Source organism: Ochlerotatus camptorhynchus, unplaced genomic scaffold (assembly GCF_037179485.1).
Source record: "Ochlerotatus camptorhynchus isolate MF236.1 unplaced genomic scaffold, CSIRO-AGI_Acam_v1.1 ptg000077l, whole genome shotgun sequence".
In the NCBI taxonomy this organism is placed as follows: domain Eukaryota; kingdom Metazoa; phylum Arthropoda; class Insecta; order Diptera; family Culicidae; genus Ochlerotatus; species Ochlerotatus camptorhynchus.
Window position 1 is genome coordinate 1,151,487 of NW_027040567.1, and position 24,702 is coordinate 1,176,188.

Below are 24,702 nucleotides of genomic sequence, written 5' to 3' on the forward strand. Positions count from 1 at the left end.
CTGATTAGCCTCCCAAATAAACTGACTTGGCACAAACTATTCGAAGTTTATATGGAAATTACTATGGGAAAACCAAACTTTTTGTTCAGGTAAAGGTAAGGTTGGATTTATTACATAATCTGCATATATTTCATACAACAAATGTAATGATGAACGCATTGAGTCCCATTTGAAAACCATATTTAAACTACAATAAAAGTGATTTGGCAACCATGAAACCTTTTTCAAGTCATCTTCCCTAGCCGCTTGCTAAATCCACTAGAAAAGCATCAACCAAGATAGACAACGATTCATAAATACCATCCGATCTGATCAAAATAATAAAAATAAAAACTGATCGTATAAAAATCTTGATTAATTTCCAAAATCAATAAAATAGTTCTCATAAAGTGGCCTAGTTTTAGGTGCTATCAGCAGTTCCATTTCAAATGACGTTTTTTTTATAATTTTTTTGATCGACCTTCTACGATTATGTTGAAACTTTGCACAGTTGTTTGTTACTGTCCAACATGCAATTTTACATATTTGGTTCCCTAGTTTTGTACACGACTAACACTTGAAAAGGGCTTATGCAAAAATGATACGCATCAATAGAAAACATATATCTTGCGAACGATTTGTTTGATTGAGATGGTATCTTCGAAGAAGTTGTGGACAAGTATTGTGCCTTTCAAGAAAAAATATACACTATAAAAAAAAATTTAACAAAAAAAATCTAAATTATCAAAAAAAAAAATACTCAAATTGCATTTTTTTAATTATTTTTTATATATTATTTTTATAAGTAATACCTACTGACACTGTGCATTTGCTGGGCAAATCATAAACAAAAAAGTTATGAATTATTGAAAAAATAAGTATTTTCCAAAATACCACCTACAGTTATTGAATATCTTTAAAATAGTGTTAATATTTTTTTTTCCTTTGGTTTGTTTTTTCCGTCGATCTTGTTTTCCGTGCTGAGCACCAATGCTACCGACGTGCCAGGAAGGCAGCTCCTACACCTGGACCCTACCTATCGACCCATCAACTCATGAACCGGGGACCAACGGCTTTACTTCCCATCCGAAGGAAGGCGTGATCAGAGATGTTATGCCTCAGAACATCCCGGCGGCGCCGACTGGGATTGAACCCAGGCCTGCTGGGGTGAGAGGTAATCACGCTTACCACTACACCACCGGCGCCGTTAGTGTTAATATTAAAACACATCAAATTTACAACAAAAAAGCTCATACTGCTTAAATTTCCCAAAGTTGTTATTTTCGAGATACTCGTAGGTTAAAATTCACTTATCGCGTATTTTAAGAAATTTTCGCCTTTTTGAGATGTTTACTCAAATTGCATATCTTTTTAAAATATATATTTTTATATTTATGTTGTAGCTTAGGTAAAGAAATACCTATTGACACTGTGTATTTGCTGGGCAAATAATAAACAAAAAAGTTATGAATTATTGAAAAATAAGTATTTTCCAAAATACTACCAATAGTTATCGAATATCTTTTAAATAGTGTTAATATTAAAACACATTAAATTTACAACAAAAAAGCTAATAATGCTTAAATTGCCCAAAGTTGTTATTTTCGAGATACTCGTAGGTTAAAATTCACTTGTCGCATAATTTGAGCATTTTTCGCTCTTTTGAGATGTTATTCATGAGTGTTGAATCTTGAAAGTATTTTTAACAAAAAGCCCAATTAATTTCCTTAAATTTTGCTGTTCACAGTCTTACGCAAGATCTGGAGAAGGCTGTTTCGACAATATGTTAATTCAAGGATCACGCTCACTTTACTATTCTCCACCAGATGTCATAAATTTTGCTTTTATTCACTATGAGGATCCAACTTTAAACTTCAATTTGTAAACAGAGTAATTTCAAAAGGCCTAAAAAGCAACAATATATGCTTTCCGATCTTATTTAAAACCTAGTAGCTTCAAGGTTGCTTTTAAAATGATAGAACTCGTTTAAAGAGTATTTAAGCAAGACATTTATAAACAGTTGCCAATGAAGTTTATCATTGAATTACAGAACAGTTTTATGGAGGGATTGAGAGCTGCTTCAAATTTATTTTGAAAACAATACAGTTTTTTACTTTCGTGCCAGACTATAAAAGGTTTTTAAAATAGCAAAAAGCTGAATTATTAAGCAGGAATGTTTTACACTTCGAAATGCTGTATTTAAACCAGAGTGGATGCCAAATGGTGGCTGAATTGTTACTTGAGGTACCATGGAGTCAACAAAAAAAAGTAAAAGGAGAGCAGCAAAATGGAGCACATGCGATACGACAATGGAGTGATGCTCGTTAAGACAATACCATGGAGATGGCCACTGTCTATTTTCCGCGCTGGTGTTACAGTTTATAAGACGCAACTAGAAACTCAAGATCATCATTGAAAGATAACGGAATACGTGGAACATGGGATACTTTCGGGAGACTATCCGCACGAGATTGAATGTGGAGCGATACAGACAAGCGCGGAACAGACAAAATTCGGTATTCCGAAGGAAGAAGCGTCAGACCGAGATCGCGAGACGATGGAAAATCAGTACCGCGTAAACGACACACGGAAGTTCTATGAGAAGCTAGATAGTTCACGCCAAGGCTACGTGCCGCAAGCCGATATGTGCAAGGACTTGGACGGTAACCTTCTCACGAACGAGTGTGAGGTGATTGAGAGGTGGAAGCAGTACTATGACGAGCACCTCAACGGTGAAGCAGCAGAAAACGAAGGTGGCACGGCACGCGCAGAAGACAACAGGCTACCGGCTCCTGATCTTCAAGAAGTTAAGGAGGAGATCGGTCGGCTGAAGAACAACAAAGCAACTGGTGTAGATCAACTACCAAGTGAGCTATTAAAATACGGTGGTGAAGCACTGGCTAGAGCGCTGCACTGGGTAATTGCCAAGATTTGTGAGGAGGAGATATTACCGGAGGAGTGGATGGAAGGTGCCGTATGCCCAATCTACAAAAAGGGCGACAAGTTGGATTGCTGCAACTACCGTGCGATCACACTGCTGAGCGCCGCCTACAAGGTACTCTCCCAAATTCTATGCCGCCGCCTGTCACCATTTGCAAGAGAGTTCGTGGGGCAATACCAGACGGGATTCATGGGTGCCCGCGCTACCACGGACCAAATTTTCGCGATTCGGCAGGTTCTGCAGAAATGCCGCGAATACAACGTGCCCACACATCATTTGTTCATCGATTTCAAATCCGCATACGACACAATCGATCGAGATCAGCTATGGCAGATTATGCACGAGTACGGATTTCCGGATAAACTGACGCGATTGGTCAAGGCGACGATGGATCGAGTGATGTGCGTTGTTCGAGTATCGGGGACACTCTCGAGTCCCTTTGAATCTCGAAGGGGGTTACGGCAAGGTGATGGGCTTTCGTGTCTGCTATTCAACATCGCGTTAGAAGGTGCGGTCAGAAGAGCTGGGATAGACACGAGCGGCACGATCTTCAGGAAGTCCATCCAGCTTCTTGGCTTAGCCGATGACATTGACATCATGGCACGGAACTTTGAGACGATGGCGGAAACGTCCATCAGACTGAAGGCTGAAGGCTAGGCTGATTGGACTTGCCATCAACGCATCAAAGACAAAATACATGAAAGGAAGAGGTTCTAGGGAAGACAATGTTAGCCTTCCACCCCGACTTCAGATTGACGGTGACGAAATCGAGGTGGTCGATGAGCTCGTGTATTTGGGCTCACTGGTGACCGCCGAAAATGATACCAGCAGAAAAATTCAAAGACGCATTATGGCAGAGAATCGTGCCTACTTTGGACTCCGGAGGACGCTCCGCTCGCGCCGCCGCAGGAAGTTGACTGTCTACAAGACACTGATTAGACCGGTGGTCCTCTACGGCCACGAGACCTGGACTATGCTCGTGGAGGACCAACGCACCCTTGGTGTTTTCGAACGGAAGGTGTTGCGTACCATCTACGGTGGAGTGCAGATGGATGACGGAAAGTGGAGGAGGCGAATGAGTCACGAAATGCACCAACTGCTGGGAGAACCATCCATCGTCCACATTGCAAAAATTGGGCGACTACGGTGGGCTGGGCACGTCGTAAGAATGCCGCACGATGACCCAGTGAAAATGGTTCTAGAAAGCGACCCAACAGGAAGAAGAAGAAGAGCCGCGCAGCGGGCAAGATGGATCGACCAAGTAGAAGGCAACCTGCGGACCCTTCGCAGACTACGCGGCTGGCGAAGTGTGGCCATGGATCGAGTAGAGTGGAGACGACTTCTTCGGACAGCAGAGGACAACAAGGCCTTAGCCTGATTGGTAAGGTAAGTACACTCACCAGGTGGCGCTCGTGTCACAGTAATTTTGAATTGATTGTCGTAGCTTAACACATTGATTAGACAGAAGTCCCGTATTGAACGAAGTGTTCAGATAGACTAGACTTATTCTATGGTAAACAGTTAAGCTCAGAATAAACTCATCAGTTCGCACTGTTGCTTCACGTAGTTTCGAGTGTTTTGGTTGCACTTGACAGCTTGCCAAGATATAAGCTTTATGTTGCTGCCAAAGTTTTTAAGATGAACTACAAAAATTATATGGTAGGGAAGAGCGCTACTTCGTCGTAATCGCCCATTTCCGTTCTATCGATCAAAAAAGATCAATAATATCAATGATTTCACCGTGCACAAATCAATAATAGGTTTGATCCGATGCGTTAGTTCATTAGCTATAACATAAATCCTGTTAGAGCGCATTGTATTAATATTTACGCTCATTGTTCTCAAAACAAAAGAAGCGCTCCTAGCTAATCCCCCTTTTCTACGTTTATCCGTAGGACGAAGAAAATCTAATGGCGTTTCAATGCGTTTGGACGGAATTGAAACGCCTAGGACGAATTTAGAAGCAAGAAGCAGTGTTAGATTTTTAATAATATCTCAACATTGTTTGACTCTTTATCAAATCCAACGGTACGTATGGAAAGGTGGATACATTTAGAAATTTTCTTTGATGAAAACATTCCATGTTTTGTTCAAACCCTTTCCAAAAAGCGTGGTAAAGTGCGGGATGTCCTTAGTAGGACGGAAATTAGAACAAAAACCCTAATCATCATAGTTTAGAATTCACTCCCCAGTGTTCGCTAGAGGTTAACTTTGTTTATATTTTTGCTTTTATTTGACATTTTAACTCATAAGAATGTCTTCAGCAATCTTGGTCAGAAACAAATAATATATTAGTTGCCTAATCTGTTCAGAAGATACGCAATTTAATTTTAGCTATTGTTTATTTAAAAATGTTTTCTCAAAAATAAGATAAGGTTCATATCAGTTACTTTTGATCATCAATAGTTCATCTGATCAACTTTATCGAAGAGGGAAACCTTCAATCTAGTCCATATGTAAAGTTAGGGCAAACAATGAAAAAATGATGTCACACTAGCACTACATGGAGAGTAAATTCTGAACAAAACTCTACGTTAGGATAGATCTTGACCATCTGAACAACTTTACCGAAGATGGAAACCTTCCATCTAGTCCATCTGAGGGCAAACAATTCAAAAAGTATGTCACACTAGCGCTGCCTTATGAGTGAATTCTGGGCTACTCTCTTGACCTTAGGATGACTATTGCCCATCTGAACAACTTTACTGAAGACGGAAAACCTTCTACCTAGTCCATATGTTAAGTTAGGGCAAACAATCGTGAGTTAGTTCTGAGCTTAACGGTTTACGATAATATATGTCTTGTCCATCTGAACAACTTTGCCGAAGAAGGGAACCTTCTATCTAATCCATATGCTAAGTAAGGGCAAACCATTCAAAATGAATGTCACACTAGCACTGCCTGGTGAGTGACATATGAGCTAAACTCTTTGCCTTAGGATAGGTCCTGTCCTTCTGAACAACTTTACCAAAGACGGAAAGCCTTCTATCTAGTCAAGTTATTAAGCTAGGGCAAACAATTCAAAATTAATGTCGCATCAGCACCGCCTGGTGAGTGAATTATGAACTAAACTTTGTTCCTTATTGTAGGTCTTGTCCATCTGAACAACTTTGTTGAAGACGAGAACCATCCATATGAGCAAGATCTGTATATTTTTGTATATCCACCCCTTAAAATAAACTTCGATAATTTAAACTGAAATAAAATTAAATAGGGGAAATGCAGGTAATGTCGGCCTAAGTGTCCCTAATTTGGGCCCATACATAAATTCAGCAATCGACTAAATTTTCAATAGCAACCAAAAATATCCATTAGTAACGTCCCAATAACGCGTTCATCTAGATAAAATTGATAAATAGCAGGGTTTTAGCGATGGGCCCAATCTTAGATCCATAGGCCAACATTAGAGACATTTCCCATATATAAAACATTTTAAATTTTAAAAATCTATTGAAACTTCGTTGATGATACGTGGCAAATTGAATTTGGGGTCAAATTGACCCCAAGGTACAGAAACCGTAAGGTTTTTTTTTGACACAGACGAAGGGTTAACATAACCTTGTTTTATCCTAATAATAAACTGTGCTTATACTTTCTTGGGACACCCTATATTGGAAGAAACACACTTTTAGGAGAAAATGGAGCATCACTTAACCTTTATAGCTTTGATGATTCCAACGACCAACCAATCATATAATTACCAAAATCGGAACGTATGGTACGAGATGACCACGTTTCATCCATTTATTGAATTCTGAAGCATCGTGTTTAAATCATCGATTTGTGTTGGTGTTAGATTAGATTAGATTAGAAAACTATAAAATATTAGACCCGTATTTCAAACATCAAAATATCCGGCTTGGTAATGGTGTGCCTTAACAAACTAGGTACTTCTCTGTAATTAAATCCATAAGTGTATCCAAACAAGGTTGACAGTGTATTTTAAATAATGGTCAAACCTTCAATCACCAAGTGCCATCCTGACTGCCTTCTCCCGACAGTTTTGTTTGGCCATTTTATCGAATCCAATTAGAAACCAGCACTTTCATGACTATACCCTAAATTAATAGACCACTAGCGGTTAGCAGGTAACGACCCGCAAATGGCCACCCATAAAACAACAGTACATATTACGATAACATCTGTGACCTTCCAGAAAGGAGCTGTGGAGGTTGAATGTATCCCTACCATGGCGTATTTTCCGAATCAACTATTAAACAGAAGACATTAACATCAAGGAAGGAAGCAAAAGCGATGAAACGTTTGTTACCAACCAACGCAAGCTTTGCATCTAATGATGAGTGATGGCAAAAACTAGCTGTGCTAGGATACGCTCGACGTTACCTTGACTTCTGAGTTGCAATCAAGCAATGGAAGCTGTGCTGCAATTTCAGTAGATGAAACAGATTCGATGTGGAAAGGATGGTGCGAAATACACACGCAGAAATTGTTGTTGCTCGCTCGCGAGAGAAGATGTGTACATGTAACATAACCTCAAATAGGTCAAAATCCTTGAATGAAGAATGGCTGCGAAGGGAATAAAGGCGCTGCAGGCCACAGCAGCCTCGGAACTAGTAAATAAGCATAAATTTTCATCATAGTTTCCGGGCGGAAGAGGATTTGCGCTTTCCGGGATATAAATTCCCTCCGCAGGGAAACCACCCCCCCATTGGTAGCTGGATTGTAGGTCATTAGTGTGGGTAGTTTTTTTCCTCTCTTTAGAACACGAATCTCGTGTATTGCTCTAATGGCTAGACCATGTTCTGTTCTAATGGACTGAGGAAGGCATTTTCCCAACGATGTAGTCTTACCAGTTCGGAGGCTAGGTACAAGTCTTTCCTAAACGTCAGCCCGAGCACGTCCAAATCCTCGCGCCCATATCGGAAGGCGGCCAGTACGTGTCCGAAAACTTTACGATCTTTCACGTAGTCCGGATCTATCAGTACGACGCCATCTGAAAAAAAAAACGAAACGAAGGAATTATTAGCCTATCATCGATGAACAATAAACACAGAAACTCACCTATGGGATCGACGTGCGTTATGTGGTCCACGAAGTCACGTTTTCCTAGGTAGACTGTTATTTTCCCATTGGAGGAGCTCTTTTTGAATACCCTGGAAGGATGGAGAGAAACGAACAACAATTTTATCAGAAATTATATTTTCCACGAACAATACCTAAATGACAAAAAATAAATTAGATTTGCGACGGTAGTAATTAAGGATATGTGCACCACGCGTGCACACCGCATGCTAGTAGAGGATACCGAGCGGTGGCTATTCAGAATAATTAAGGATAATTGCGCCGCATCAGGCTACGAGTCGTCGTCGTCGTCATCGTCGGCGGTCGTCATTCGCTGGGGAAGCACATTCAATCTGACGGTGAGATCAGTAACTACTATGTATCTATGTTGGTTACTACCAACTTGCAGTGAGTGTAACTGTAATCTATGTAGATCTTCACCGAAGACTAGCATGATAGAGGCGGCGCAACAAGTGATGAACGTTGGTGGCTCGTTTGCGACTGACTATATGGTAATGGTTTTGCTGCATGCTGTTCATTTTTCAGTTCTTTGGACAGGATGAGGATGTAGATGGTTTCATCTTCATCGGTAGAAATGGGAGTTTTGTGTAACCATAACGATAACGGTTACAGTCTCGCTGTGTATACACGTCACGACGTTGTGGTTTGCGGATCGTTCGTTGTTATTACGGAGTAGATTGCGATACGAGATTACATGTAATTGAGGATGACAATGGCCCCGCTTGTTGTAGATGCTGGGTAAGGTCACATAGCTAGACTATGTGCGTTTCATGAAGTTGATGATAGGTTTAAATTTTTCAAGGTTCCAGAGTGTCTAACATACTTAAATTAGTAAATTTATATTGATTCAATCTGAGAAGTTTTACATAAATGAGTATTAAACTACCCTCGCCCGCGGAATGGAATTTCCGTTTTGAAATTCCAGCACAGAAAAAAAATCTGAATTTTACTGGTGATGTAAACATCGATGCATGCAATCATTCATGCATGTAAACTTCCTTTTCACGTAAGCAACTTGCAGGAAATGTTGCTTACAAAGATGGACAGTTGCATACAATATATGGAATATTTCATGTTATGTCTCATAAATTTACACGATCTATGCTGTAATCTATAGGAGAAATGGCTCTAACGCGTCATTGGGACGATACTAATGGATATTTTTGGTTACTTTTGAAAATTTAGTCGATTGCTAAATTTATGTATGGGCCCAAATTAGGGGAATTTAGGCCGACAATTTACTCTATTTTTTTTACTGTGCGCATTTTTCCAGATATAAATCTTATTTATTTCCCGATTACAAAAGTGACTAGGTGCAATTTTCTGGTTGCAGGGTGACCAGTGAATTTTCATTTTGAAATTCCCGGTTTTCCCGGCTCAAATCTTTAAAAAATCCCGGTTGCGAAATTGAACGCATTTTTAAGAACGTGCAGAAAGGAATTTACTGAAAAGATAAAAAAAAAGTGATTTAAGAAGATTCCCAAGATTCTAAAGCTTTAAAATTTGTGTAGAGTCTGAAACTAGAATTTTTATTTTAAATTTGTGATTAATAACAATCTTCCTCATGCAAGATTTGGAGTAAAAATTATTAAATTTCAAGATCAGAGATTTGAAAAAAAAAATCATACTTATGAGTCGTGGAGTCATAATTGTCACGCTCTGAGACTTGCAAGCATTTTAAGGGTTATAAAATACAGTAATGTCCCGATTTTATCAGCCCCCTTTTTTGAAAATGTTTTCCAATGCCCATGTCCTTTTTCAGTCATCTTATTGCACCTATTGCACCAAAGTATACTTTAAATATCCCTCTTAACGATGAATGAGAAAAATTTAGAATTATGGTTATGTGAAATTATAGAAAGGAAAAAGACTGAAGCGCGTAGGGGCTGACAAAATCGGGTTATTACTGTATTACATAACAATCTATAGAATCTAGCGGGAAAACACTGGAATTTTTAGTAAAAGTTAAAAGAATTCAAAGTGTTGATTTCCAACAAATATTGAGAAGGATTCCCACACAGTTTTCAAAGGAGAAGTTCTGAGCAGATTTCCAGAATTAATCTGACATGAAATCCTTAGAAATTGTTAGATGAATTTGGAAGGATTTCTGTGGAGAAAAATGCAAGTTCTAAATTAAATTGTTAGGTAATTTTAGAAAATTTAAAAAGGAGTTGTGGAAAACAAAACTTTTCGGAAAATCCCTACGTGTTTCTGAGGAGATTTGTATGACAGATGATGAAGAATTTCAAGAGAATTATGATAATTATTCAATAATAAGCAGAGTTCTAAGAGTGTTCTGGCAATAATTTCAACCCTAGTACGAAAGATTCATCACAGAACTCCAACAAAATTGATTGCAAAAAATTTGCTGATAATTAGAGAGAAATTCTTTAAAATACTCCAAGGGGATTCTAAATAAATTTTCGAAAGATTTCTGCTGTTTTAAATAGAGTTAAAATAAATTTTTGAAAAGATTTTCAAAGAAATAAAAGTCTCCGGATAGGCTCAAGGGAATTCTAAGAAGGATTCCAAATAAATTCTTATAAGGGATTGCAAGGAAAATTCCAAAAAGAATTCAACGGTAGTTATGACGCGGAGTGTTTTTTAGTTTATTTCAGAATAATTTCAAGATCATTCAGAACAGAATTCCAAGTTAATTCTGGAATTGATATCATGAGAATTTTGAACAACGAAAAATTAAAACCCCGAAAAAGAATAGTTTATTTTTGGTTTTTACAAATATTTGTTTCCAAAGTCCAGCATCTTCAATATTTTCTTTTAAGGACCATGCACTTTACATCTGAAATTGAGACAGCAAAAATTAATTTGCAATATTGCTGAGTTGATTCATTTCTAAAAACAATAAGACGGGAAACTGAAGAAAATTATGCAGCAAATAGAGCAAGACATTCACTTGGTAAAGGATCACTCTGTTTTAATGGTTTATTCTGAAATTCTTGTGTAAAAATTTGCTCCTATGGAATGGTTAATTTATTTTTCCCGGTTCTCTCGCTGAATGTCCGGCTTTTCCCGGTTACTTTTCAAATTCCCGGATATTTCCCGGTATTCCGGTTTTCCCGGTTTGCTGGTCATCCTGTTGTTGACATTCAATTATGAACACTTAAGGTGAAAGTGGATTGGTTTAGAATGACTCACTTCATCAATTTTTTACAAAATAATGCAGCGCTCCATCGAAAACCCATTTTCTAAGTTCAATTTTAGGACCACAATCATAGTGGTCGCTAACTTTGCTCATCAATTACACAAGTATTTCGTATGAAAGGTCATATTTCACTCACGTAGATCGTTTCAAAATATTGTTAAGAACATTTACTCCGAAGACAACATACCTGTAAAATGCATTATTTTAATGCAAACTATTTTTTGTAACGCAATTCCAATCATTAGATTTCGTTTTCCTAAGCAATCAACTGGCTTTTGCATGCATCTGTGCGTAAGCATGCTCCAGGTTGAAGAACAATGTGATGTGGAACCCTCGCACAAAACAGAGAAGCGATAGCAAGAAAAACCACCAGGATTAAGCTCGCGCGTGACGTTTTCCATTCGCAATAATTGATGCATATTGTAAGATATCTATTGGTATTTCAATTCGAAATATTTTGCGAAAATTATCGATAATTTAAAATGGATGCTATTCGGCAATGTCATCTATGCGTTATCGCAAGAAATTATGAAAGTGCTTGAAAATAAATAGTAAAACTATTTCTAAATTGAGAGTATTTCTTAGTCGTGTTGGAAACGCGTGTATTTGTGAAATAATAAAAACAATTCAAGTGTGTGTATGTGTAAGCTAATTGAAGGATACTCTATGAATGTTTCAGCCTGTGGATATATCTGCATATTTTTAAAGATAAATGGACCTATTTTAGAAATCATCCACCTGTGCAATGGCAAGCTTAATGAAATATTTTTCAAATCAAAGGTTCCTCAATTTTCACATGTTGTTTAACAAGTATTTGAGAATATTCTGCAAAAACTTCAGCCTATTTGATGACGATATTCGGTTATATCTTGGTACTTTTAAAGATAATTAGATACATTGAACTATATCTTCAAATATTGTAGAAATCATCCCCCTTTGCCATTGATCAATAAAATATTTTTTAAACCAATTTGATCTTCAAATTTATCAAGTTGTATCACAAGTATTTGAGTATATCTTGTAAAAAATTCAGCCTTTTTGATGAAGGTATTCTGATATATCTTGGTATTTTTAAAGATAATTAGATAATTCCACGAACTTCGGCATAACTTCCCTGAACTTCGGCATGAGTTCCCTGAATTTCCAAGAATTGAAATGAAAGGACTTCCCTGAACTTCGGCAGAACTTCCCTGAACTTCGGCAGAACTTCTCTGAACTTCGGCAGGAGTTCTCTGAACTTTGGTAGGACTTCCCATTAGTTCGGAAAAACTTCCCTGGACATCGGCAGAACTTCCCTGAACTTCAACAGAACTTCTCTGAATTTCCGCAGAACTTCCCTGAACTTCGGCAAGGCTTCCCTGAACTTTGGATGAACTTTCCTGAGATTCGGCAGGACTTTCGGCAGGGCTTCCCTGAACTTTATCAGGACTTCGCTGAAGTTCAGCAGGTCTTCCCTGAACTACGGCAAGACTTAGTAGCACTACCCTGAACTTGGAATCTTGGAATTGAAGTTGTCATTTCAGTAGTAGAATTATTATAATTATACAATAATATTGTATTTACGAATATGTTCAAAATTTCAATACTTCCCATTTTTCTAATTTGCAATGCTGGTTGGTATTGGTGCATTTCGAATTTGGGTGTGGTTTGAACGGGTGTGGATTCAGTATCAACGGAAAAGCATTAACTTTTAACTTAAGTCAAAATTGTCAAGGCTCTAAGAATAAATTGAAGGGTTATACCAAATTACAGAACATTCCATAGAATCCTGAGGACAACCCTGAAATTTCAATCGGATTCAAAGTGTTGATTGCAAAAAAAAAAATACTGATAAGGACTCTTACATATTTGAAGTCCTGATATATTGTTAGTTTAATTTGGAGGGATTTCTGTCTAGAGGAAAGAAGTACTACACAGCAAAAAATTAATTTTAATATCACATCAAAGTGGATGCACTACAATTGTGTCGAAAATATGGTGTAATATTACATGCGAAAAAAGGCAAAATTACCATTAATACAGTGCATGAACTGACATTACGTTGCTTTTACTGCATTTGTTTATTTGTGTGGCTATAGAAATTACATGAGATTTTTGACATGATTGAAGTGCATCCTCTTGGATGTAATATGTACTAAAATTTATTTTTTGCTGTGTACATTTCTGAGATTAACTCTTCGACTACCACACCTAAATCAAACTTTTCACTATTTTTGTAATAGCTTCGGTAAATTTTCATGTATTTTTGATGTTGTTATCTTGTTGGAAAGGGTATTAATTTTCCTTTTTGATGGTTTGATTGAGCATAGCACACAATGACGAGTTTGATAGTTAAGCAATCTTTTGGTTTTTCAGTTTTTGTCGAGTCGGTAGACATGTCGTTTCAGCAAATTGAAGTTGATCGGTTTGTCCTTTTATATTTTTTCCTGAATAGAATGCACCATGCACACATTTTTAATTGCCCTACAGAATGAATAATGACCTTCCGAAAATTTTGTTATAATTTGGTAATCCTGATTTTATGAAGCTATGACACAATCAGGGAGCGTGAATAACAAGCTAATGAAAAGATTAGGATGTGACCTATCCAACGGTATTAAAACATTTGAAAACGGATAAATAGCGACTGAGATACATCATTTTGAAAAAAATGTCGACTCCATTTTCAGTGTGGTGCCCGAAGAGTTAAGAAGATTTACTCCTGCGTGATTCTGATGAAAATTGCATGGGGATTGTAACGAACATAACAAATGAATATTAAGGAGAATGCAAAGAAAATTATTTAGAGATTACAAGAAACAACATTCATAAAAGATTGCCAATAGAATTGGTTAAAAAAAAGAATCCGAAAAGAAATTCTTAAAAATGATCACACTAAAACTTCATGTTAGCATTTCCAACCAACTCTGAATGATTCAAGGATTTATTGAAAAAAATTTCGAAACATTTCTGCTAAGAGTTTTGACTAGAGTTTAAAAGAAAATTTTGAGGAAAAATTCAAATGAATGGAATTTTCAGAACGATTCCAATCAAATTTTAAAAGAAGTATCAAGGAAATTCCAAACAAAACTCGAAGCAAAATTTGAAGTTTCTGGTTTTTTGGATAGTTTTCTGGTTAGTTGAAGAAGAAGCCCATAATAATGCAGAGCAGAAGTACAATTTAATTCCACATTTCAAGTCATGAGAAAATCGAAGTTGAAGCTCGACCGATTTTTATTTTAACTGTTTAGAAACAATACATTTTGCAATATTATTTTTACCGTAGTCAATGAATAATAACGGCTTCGGTACAAAATATTGAAAAAAAATTCAAAGTATGAGATCTTAAATTTTTATCTGAGACCCATGCCGAAACCACAATTTAAAAGAAATGCCAGGCCTTAAATTTTGAAAAAAAATATAAAATCATAATCTCATAATATAGATGAGATGTTATTTTTTTTTTCTATTTCCGAGATTTCGAAAAAATATGCCTAAAAGACACCAAGTCTTATATCTTCTGAAGGACCATCCTGTAGTCATCGTTCCGGTAACAGATCCAAATTCAACCACAACATGTAATATCTCTGTAAGTGGCTTTAAGAACCATTCCATGGCCTCCAGGGTTCATATTCTAGTTCCAGATACAAATTTAGTTATTTCTCACCACAAAAAAGTGATTTGAAAGAAAAAAAGCTAAACTAAATTGACGACATATACGGATGTTCCAGATCTTCCAGAGGACCACCCCATGGCCCCCAGCAGGGTCCAGTCATAAATCACTGCATGTGATCTCAAAAAATATCGCAGAACTCTAGTGTAAGTTTTATGAAATGACCACTTTTGCTGATGTTCCGGATCTTCTAAAGGACTAGGTTTTATATCCTAGACAAATGGTAAGTTACAAATTCGCTGGTGTCGTTGTCGTAGGCGCCGTCGTAGTCGCTGTAGTAATCGTCGTCGTAGTCGCCGTAGGCAGTACCGTTAGTATATTTAAAATTAACCATCAACCGCTGAAAATATGAATTATCGCATATTTCTGTTGTTCATTACATGCCAAGTGAAATTCGAGAACGTAATTTCATTTGAATAGCTTGTTTAACCAGGTCTTAAACAATCGTCACGTCGGTCATAGCTTGTTATGATTGCCTGAACCATGCGTGAAGAGAAAATCGAAACATTGAACGTCCCGTGATAGTGGATCTTAATGAAGGCCTAAGTACTCTTTCGTAGCTTTTAGTTTTAGGATTTCAAAGATCGTCGGTTGCAGTAGCTTGCTTACTGAGGAGAAAAACGCGGTCTCCGGTCATTTCATATTTAAAATGTATGGTTATATCGCTTGTTTATCGTTTATTTTGTAAAACTTTTCGTTGTCGTCGGTGCCGGGTTTGAATAGTTTTAAAAACTTGATATAGCGTTATAATGTGATATGAGGGGCTCGGTGGCCTTAGAGCAACCGGTTTTGCTTACTGAGCAGAACATCATGAGTCTAATCTCAAGCCCATCCACATTCAAGATTCGTCAATCGTTTTATTTGTTACAATGACTACATGGTAATAACAGCAACTCGATGATTAAAAAGGAGCTCGTCTGCCTATTGGCAAACGTTTTTGCTTACTGAGCAGAAGACCGTGGGTTCAATCCCAAGCTCCTTCGCGTTATATGATTGTTAGGACATCAATTCAGCTTACCGTTTACCAAAACGAACCCTGCTGCAAACTCAACCCTATTACCCAATATCCCAGTGATTCCTCGTGGAAGTACAGAGGTGTTCTCGGCTTCCATCAAAGCGAATGTCACGTCAACACATTCCTACCCCTTCCTTTCTTGACCTGTGTTCGGGCGCGGCCGGCGCTGGTATTGCCTAGTTTGAGATCACCAGTTTTTGCACATTGAGGATGATTTCTAGTCCCATGCATCGTCTATAGGTTCTCTGTGAAATTACAGCTGGTCTGGAAATAACAGATTAGCAACCGTGGGCGGTCAATTTATTTTAAAAGATTCTGGTTCATGAGAAGTTTTCAAGTTTCAAAACTTACAGAAGTCTAGATAGAGCTGGAATTAGGGCGTAACAGCTTTTGTAAACAATGACTTCTCTCGATAATAACTCGAAAGCCATGGCTCTCCCTGGCAAATAGACATCACCATCGAGCCAGGGGAAGACTTCCCCTACTCGATGTATATGTTGGTTTGTGTAAGCGTGCCTCAAATTCCTAGAAATCAACAAGAGAAGTCATTGTTTACAAAGACTGTTACGCCCTTATTCCAGATCTATCTAAAAGTATTCGTAATGCCAAACTTCGGTATATTTTTAAGATTGTGAACTTAAAATAAATCGTTTCATTTCGCTTTGCGCTACGCGGCAACATGTCATCATCCTTAGTATTTCACCGGACTGGGAATCGAACCCGCCGCGTAAAGCTGTTCAATAATATCGACTCCTCAATTAACTAAACTATGACCCAATGATTAAAGCTATTTTTTGGCTAAATTGAGTTCTCAAAGGCATAACATTCTGACGCAGTAAGTACGAACAAAAAAAAACTACCACAGAAGAATACCTAAACAACTGCAACTTGTCGATCACGGCCGACAGCTCCAAACATGTGACTCAACGTATTCACAACTAGTGACAAGTCTCTACTCTGCGAAACTTTTCTCGGCGAACTTCCATATCCTGACCGAAGCCCACATATCGTCGGTTTCATACAATACTGTCACAAGTCAAAATTCTTAATTTTTTAGATTATGAAGGCAAATGACGGTAAATAGTGTGAAGTTTCAGCCCACAAAAACGCATTTCACGGTAATTCGTGAATTACACAGATTTTGAGTTGTGCCAGTATTGCACGAAACCAACGATATATATTGACCAACCCACGGCCTGGAAGGACAATATTTAACCCATACCGTTAGGCATAGTTATATGATTAATTACAGCTCGGTCACATCTATTATTCAATTGTACCACCATGGTATAGCGAAAAAAAACGGAAAAATTACCCAATAATGCTTTCCTACATCCCAATGAAGAAGGTCGTGAGTGCACGCCTTGCTTTTCATCCGAAAAAGAAACCCACCAACCGATGTTGGATAAAAATGGTAACGGAGTAACAGTACAGACCGGAACCCCATCTTTCCAACGAAAGGCTTCACTAGAAACAATATTGTCTTAGGATACCCCCCTCCCACCCCTTGCTTTCCCATATACTTGACGACATCGTTGAGGACAAGTTGGTTCCATCTCGATGTTTCGAGGAAAATGGATTGCTACGAGTTCGTAACGATGTTGCTCAAATGCCAAGAAGATGGAACCAGGTCGATAAAGAGGAAGCTTCTTCAGTCGGGGTCAACAAGCTTTCTATGTCGATTGTTGATTTGTTTATAGAAATGATTTTTCGACATGCTTTCAGTATGCAGAGGATGGGAAACAGAAAAGGATTGAACGGAGAACAAGTCATGGTAACTGGTTGATATTTGATTTTTTCGAAGATAATGGTATTGAGTTCTAGATTTGTTTATATTGCGCCGTTCTTTAATCTGGAAATGTGAAAACTACACCGTGACAAAGATATTCTGTCACATATAAAATCCTCAATAAGTTGCTCGTTACAATGAATAGATTTGATGCGGTTGGTTGTATTTTGTTCAATAGCATGTATTTAAATAAAGGGCGAACACGAAATTATTGCGACACATTCAACTTTCCGGTCAAAAGTGTTACATCGCAACTGGACGTGGGGATGTGCCGGGAAGATTCAAGTTCGTGTTTCCCGATAGGTTCGCGAAGAAGGCCATGACTTGTGGCCTGAAAACGGGACCATTCGTCACTTCCTCGACGATGACATCCCAAGTTTACATCGAAGAATGCCTGAAAAAGCTTGTATTGCCGTTCATCCGCAAGCATAGGGGCAAAGTCATCTTTTGGCCCGATTTGGCCAGCTGACACTATTCCAAAGTGTTTCTGGAGTGGTATGCTGCCAACAAGATCGATTTTTCCCCAAGCTGGAGCATTCATTGCCCGGAATTTCGACCAATCGAAAAATACTGGTCAATTTCAAAGCAGCGACTTGGACGAAGCGGCGGGGCAGTCAAGGGCATCCAGCAAATACAGTCGGTAAAGGCACACCTATAAAGCAAGATCATGCTGGAGGTGGCTGAGTTCGATTCCCGGTCCGGTCTAGGAGTTTTTTGAGTTGGAATTTTTTTAGGTTTCCTGGCTATACTTGAGAGGCTGATTATCATTGCCACACAATTATACTTTATACTAATGCAAAAATCGTACAGACATCGAAAGCTCCCAATTAAGATACACAATAAATCAATCTACGATAAGCAATAAGTTTGAAATGCGAAAAAGAAGAATTTATGTACAATTTGACCCTCGAATTCCGTGATTTTTCAAAAGAAATCCGTGACTTCAAATACTAATCCGCGACAAATACCATTTGTATTACTACTACATAAGCTTGAAAAGCTTATTGGTTATAGCATGTTATCTTTTTGCCTGCTCTCAACTTAATGGTCTTTGAAGCACTTCTACATTTTAATTGAGAGCTTTCTAAGCCCAAGGAAGTCGAGAAATTGTTCACAAAAAAAAAAAAAAAGATCGGACGTGATTCGAACCCAGCCGTCTCCAGCATGGACTTGTTTCGTAGCTGCGCCTTTACTGACTAAGCTCTCCCCTCGCTTATACCATTTAAAAAAATAACAATGTATCATCTTCAGTTATTTGTGTTCTTTGTAGCATAAAGTCTGAGTACCTATTTCTTCTTCTTCTTGTTCGCATTTCAAGCTTATTGCTTAGCGCATATTAGCTTATTGCGTGCTCTCAACTTAGTGTTCTAAATGCATTTCCACAGTTATTAATTGAGAGCTTTCGATGCCAATACCAATGCATGAATTTGTATATTGAGTGGCAAGCACAAGTATGCCCAGGGAAGTCGAGAAAATTTCCAACCTGAAAGATTCCCTCGACCGGACCGGGAATCGAATCCACCGCCTCCGGTTTGGTAATACCGTGCCTTTACTGACTAGGCTATGAAGCCCCATGAGTACCTATTTAGTGAACATAATAAACCATTCTTTTGAATAAAAGCGGCCTAGCTTTTCTGAAACATTCTTTTAAAACATTTATGCTTTTCAATTGAAATACAAATTTACTTGATAATGGTTAACATCCAAATCGCAATAAAAAATAGGGTGCATAAAACGAATTACCAAGCAATAAATGTAATTTTATGTTTTAATTTTTAAGAACAATAATACTGAAAATAATTTTGCTAATGAGTATTCCAAAAGAGTTTTAAGGAAAATTTTGAGGTAATAGAAAATTACAAGGGAATTAAATTCTGAGTTCCGAGGATCGTTCCAACAAAATTTTGAGGAAAATCTTCTAATCTTCTTCTAATTCTGGGATTTTACAACTTTGAAAAGTGTTTATCTAATCTAATCTTATCTAATCTAATCTAATACAATATGAGGTCTTATATTTTTTTTTTGTCTAATTGATGTTTACAGCATATCTGAGATATGATATAAACATCAATACGGCCAGGCCTACTGCGTTGTATTTGCCGCAAAGATGATTCTTGGAAATGAACATTTCTCGAATCTACAGCAGTGGAAGGATGCGTGGACATACCGTACCAAACGCTCCGAGTTACTGTGTGTAGTTGTGTGTAATGTGTAAATATTTGTACAATATTGAAGAATCATAAAATAATGCAATGGAAGGATCTTGCCGAATTTTCTCCTATGTTGGTAATGATTCTTTTGCGCCTTAAAGTTTCGTTGGATGCATCCGCTCCTCCGATCGGGAGGTTGCAAAAAAAACCCAACCAGCCGGTTTGCCATCGGCCTTGCATGTCCAAAAGCCAGATTGTGAGCAATCTCGTGACAAGCGAGCTCTAGCGAATGAATTATCACCCATCCAAAGAAATATGCCACCAGGAAAATCATCTTCCACGATTGGTCCTTCATTATGAACAACATCGCAAACTGCGTTAGCACCATGGCACCAGCCACAAACTTGAACCGCGGATCATAACCAAAAAACATCTTGATCTGCGGATGCTTTTTCAGGATAATCTTCCTTCGACTGGCGTGCGGTTTCTCGGTGTAACACCACTCGAAATCCGTCCTGGACACGTGCTGGCCCAATGCGGTCACTTCTTGATTGCTTGGGATTGCACGTAGAATAGTGAAGACGCTCAAAAATAAAAGTACACCGCCCCGGCTGCAGTATCGATGATACCGACCTGGAATTATCCTTAGCTCGCCATAAAAGTCTGCACTCGCGAATTTCTCTAGAAAAAACGCGACGAAAAAACATAGACGAACAATTTGACAACCGGAAAATTTTCACGTCCGTGTAGAAGGAGGGCACACTTTGATCTTCTTACAACTTTGAAAAGTGTTTAGATCTTACACTTAGAGTTCAAAACTTTAAGGCTTTGATATTTTATGAGATCCTATACTAATACTTCAGTAAATATTAAACTTCAACTTTCAATGGTTGTTCAAAAGTTGTTGTTTCACCAAAAAATACATATTTTTTAACGCAATTGGAAAACAGTTTTCTTATAAACCTGGAAATTATCCGAAAAGTTTTCAAAAACCTGGAAATTTCGAGTAATTTTATTTAGCAAAATTAGTACACACCCTGCATAAGAACCAGCTAAAATGTTACTCCAATTTCATTAAATAAATTCGAAAGAGAAGATGGCGAAGGCATAACAAGCCCCGATATTTTCAAATAATATTGGTAGATAAACAACAGAGATCGATCATTAATATTGACGGCAAGATTTAAGATGGTTCCATTGTTCATAAACTTACTGATTTGTTACAATTTCTCAACATCAGTTGACATAAAGTTATGTTAACTGTCATAATACTAAACCTGCAAAATGCGTGTCGATGCTGACACAGCTTGTCCCGTTGCCGTGAAACGAGCTTGATCGTAGAATCGCCACGCATTTTGCAGATTTAAATTTCAATATAAAAGTTTAAATTGTAAGTATCTTAATCATTCTGTACTGGTAATCATGCATCAACATATTTTGCTATTAATAATAGAAAACTGAATAAACTGGATGCTCAAAAAACTGGAAGATTTCGAACTTTAACTGTGTCCAAAAAAAATAACGGGAAGAATCCACACACTTAGTTTTTTTCTACCGAGCTCGGCTGTGCAAATCTCGGCAAAAAAAGATTTACTGAGATCTCAGCAAACATTTCATTTGTTTGCTGAGATTCAGCTACGCATTATCCGAGATTCAGCAATCAAATGTCACTTTTGCTGAGATCTCAGCGAAACTTTTTTTGCCGAGATTTGCACAGCCGATTTCGGTAGAAAAAAACTAAGTGTGCACTACAAACTGGATTTTTGGCATCACTGCTCTGTACATCATACCACACGATTAAAAGCAAAACGTGATAATTTTCCTAAAAATTACCATATCCAATTCGCACCAATAAAATTTATTGCGCAATTTACGCGATTTTCGCAACATCATTTAATGTTTCGCGGATTTGAACTTTCAGTCATGGATGTACAATAGCACGACTTTTCCGACATGGGTGAAGTGCATCGTTTTCAATGCGACACTACAAAATCTGTTCTACTGTATGTAACAATATGACTCACCTAGTAGCCTGCTTCTTACTGCTCCCGTCATCCACATCCGGATCAGGCGATGGCGCCGGTGACCGCGGAGACGATCCAGGAAGATGGTTCATGGTTTGCCTTCTACCGATGGCCTACCGCGCGCTATAGATCCAGGATTTTGACACTTCACTTTATCCACTTTCGGTTGCTTCCGTTAGAGAAGGCTATTATTGCTCTCTTCTACGGGGACAATGACCACGGGACACACGGAAGGATGTTCGATTTCCTTCCGATCGAACTGATCAAACCGGCCAGTAACACTTTTTCCTCGTAACTTTTCTTCCTTTCCCAAGGGTACACTTTAATGATAATTTATAAATGCGATATCAACACTTTTTGCTTTTACTTCTTCTGCTTGTTTCACTTTTTTGGACTCATTCAGACGTCGGCAGCAGGCTCAAACAGAGGTATCAAACTAACAGGATACGACACTTTCCGTTTTCTTCGCTATTCATGACTGATGATGATTCTCTGGAATGAAATACATTTATTTCTCTTTATTTTTTCTTCTTGCATTTCACTTCTTCACTATGGCTCTGGATTAGTGAAAAAAAAATGTGGATTTTCTTTTTCTCTGCAAACTTTGCTTGAACGACGGAAATGGAATTTCTTCTTCGGAAACCAGCTTCGCAGTTAAACAACAAATGCGCCATGTCGGTTCGACGAAGGCGGATGGGAGGGGGAGAGCACTTTGTTCCGCATTTTCATCAACAGCATGTTCCTGTTTAATACTGCACCGCAGTTCGGAGAAGGAAACTCAGCTTCAACAACCAAATTTGGGAAATCCCAATTAACTTTTCCTTTTATATCAACTTTTAATCGAGATTGGAATTTGTTCTAATTTGTTTTGATCGTCACGACCTTTCCACTCGATTGCCACCACTGCTAATGCACTGTCGAATCTGTTCGAAAGTCCAATGTGCCGTTACAAAATAAATAGAGAACTTAAAAAAAAACAAAAAGAATCTTTGCTTTGCACTTGAACGTTGCTTATTTTGCTCGATTTTCTGGTTTACGAAGTTCATGTGAAACCCAACACAAACACAGTGTCCTTTTTCCGGCGAACGTAAACAGCAACACTCAAATGTTATCCAGTCCTTGCTATCTATGGACATCATTCAACAGAACCAAATCACCGATAATTGCTTTAGAAACCGAAAGATCACAAATTCATTCAGCATGATTGGAGCGAAAGACATACGCACATTAAGGTAGGTATTTTAGAAAATGGTAAACCAAGTAAAGCAATCTGCGTGCAGCCGGCTGGAAATGTGCGACGTGGAAATGCCATAGCCAATCGAACGCATCGGCAGGAATTCAGACAATGAATTATTCATGGTGGTTTTCCGCCGACCTTCATTCCTTCCACCCTTGACAGCGACATCGACGTCGGTAGGTAGCTCATTGTTTCTTCGCCTGACGGTTGTTGTCATGGCCAATTTCAGCTCGGATGTAATGTCTCATTTTCGTTTCGTTGTTCCTCCTCTGATGAAGTTCGGATGTTATGGTTCATGTTCAATACATGTACACTGAATCTCAAAATTAAGCTGTCCTCAAAGTTTAGAAAAAAAAGTTCTACAAGCATAATTTAAACAGATCAATTTCTAAATTTCTGGCTGCTCGCTCATCAAAAATTTATCGGTTATCGTAATAATATTGCACTTATTTGGATGAGTGTGTAAGAAGTTGGAGCTATTTATAAAAAAACGCCTTTTTCTCAAAAAAATCAAACTCTTTGCAACTTTTTGAAACGTTACTCATTTATAGTAATAAAAGCGTTTACTAAAACAACTCAAACTTCATACCGGCTCTGCCAATAAAGTCCAAAACTATACCGATAAATCAATAAATAATTCTAGATAGAGCTGGAATTAGGGCGAAACAGCTTTTGTAAACAATGACTTCTTTCGATGATTTCTAGAAATTTAAGACTCGCCAACGTAAATCAACACCACCATCGGGTAGGGCAAGACTTCTTCTACCCGATGGTTATGTTGATTTGCCTGGGCGTGCCTTGAGTTCCTAGAAATCATCGAGAGAAGTCATTGTTTACAAAGGCTGTTACGCCCTAATTCCAGCTATTTCTAGAATTGTTCTGGTTGGTGATGTCAAAACTCTATGTATTCAAAGTGTTTCAAAAAAATTTCCATTCAGGTGTACGCTCAATTTTGCGATACACTGTATTTCCCTCCTTCGCAGGATTGCTGTGCTCTTTAGTAGCTTCGGGGGGAATGAAAATAACATGCCTAATGAAGCTTACACTAATGCTTTCTCCGTGTCAAGGCATTTAGACTATAGAAGTCGTTCATCATCATACAGCAAAAAGTTGTAGAACAACTTGTTTGCGTTTCCAGCAAGGGAAAGATTCATGGAGGCGCATGGCTGTTTACCAAGTTCAAGCTGAAGTGAAGTGTATAGTCGGTGAGCTGCATTGCATGCAAGATTGTGGCGTTATTCTAAGCTAATCTTGTAGCCGTTAAGAGGATTGCTTATTTATGAGAAGGATGCGTTAACCATTTGCAGTTGTAGATATAAATAGGGCAAGTGTACCAGTATTGGCCATAGGTTCCTATTTTGGCCATACCTCAGAAAAACGATTGAAACACAATCTTCGTGCGTTTTGTGCGCGATATATATGTGTGTCCCGATGATTATGGTTTGAATCAACAACCTTAACTGAGCTCAAGACCTCAAAACTTGTAAAAATCGTTAAATATTGCCAAAACATGGCCAAAACAGGAGCATGGCCAATATAGGAGCGTTTCCCCTAGTCATATTGTACACTTTCGCTACATCTAGGAGTACGAGAACGGCAAGTATGAAGGCATAATCCGTACACCATTTAGGATACGAAAGATCTGAAACCTTTCGTAAAGTGTACATTCGTCTCTGATTGCTGATCACCGAAGGATATTGCACAAATTC

At 38.1% G+C, this 24,702-nt stretch overlaps 1 protein-coding gene across 4 annotated transcripts in view; it reads right to left on the reverse strand.

The window, feature by feature from the left end:
- krz (kurtz) overlaps positions 1-24,702 on the reverse strand; it is a 375,871-nt gene that overhangs the window by 69,455 nt on the left and 281,714 nt on the right. For all 4 annotated transcript variants that reach the window (XM_065217469.1, XM_065217472.1, XM_065217470.1 and 1 more), the window contains 3 exons: positions 21,757-22,248; positions 7,943-8,034; positions 7,732-7,874 (listed from right to left, as the gene is read on the reverse strand). In XM_065217469.1, coding sequence (XP_065073541.1) covers positions 7,732-7,874; positions 7,943-8,034; positions 21,757-21,848 — 327 coding nt within the window. In that variant the 5' untranslated portion in view covers positions 21,849-22,248. Of the gene's footprint in view, positions 1-7,731; positions 7,875-7,942; positions 8,035-21,756; positions 22,249-24,702 lie in introns of those variants that run through there.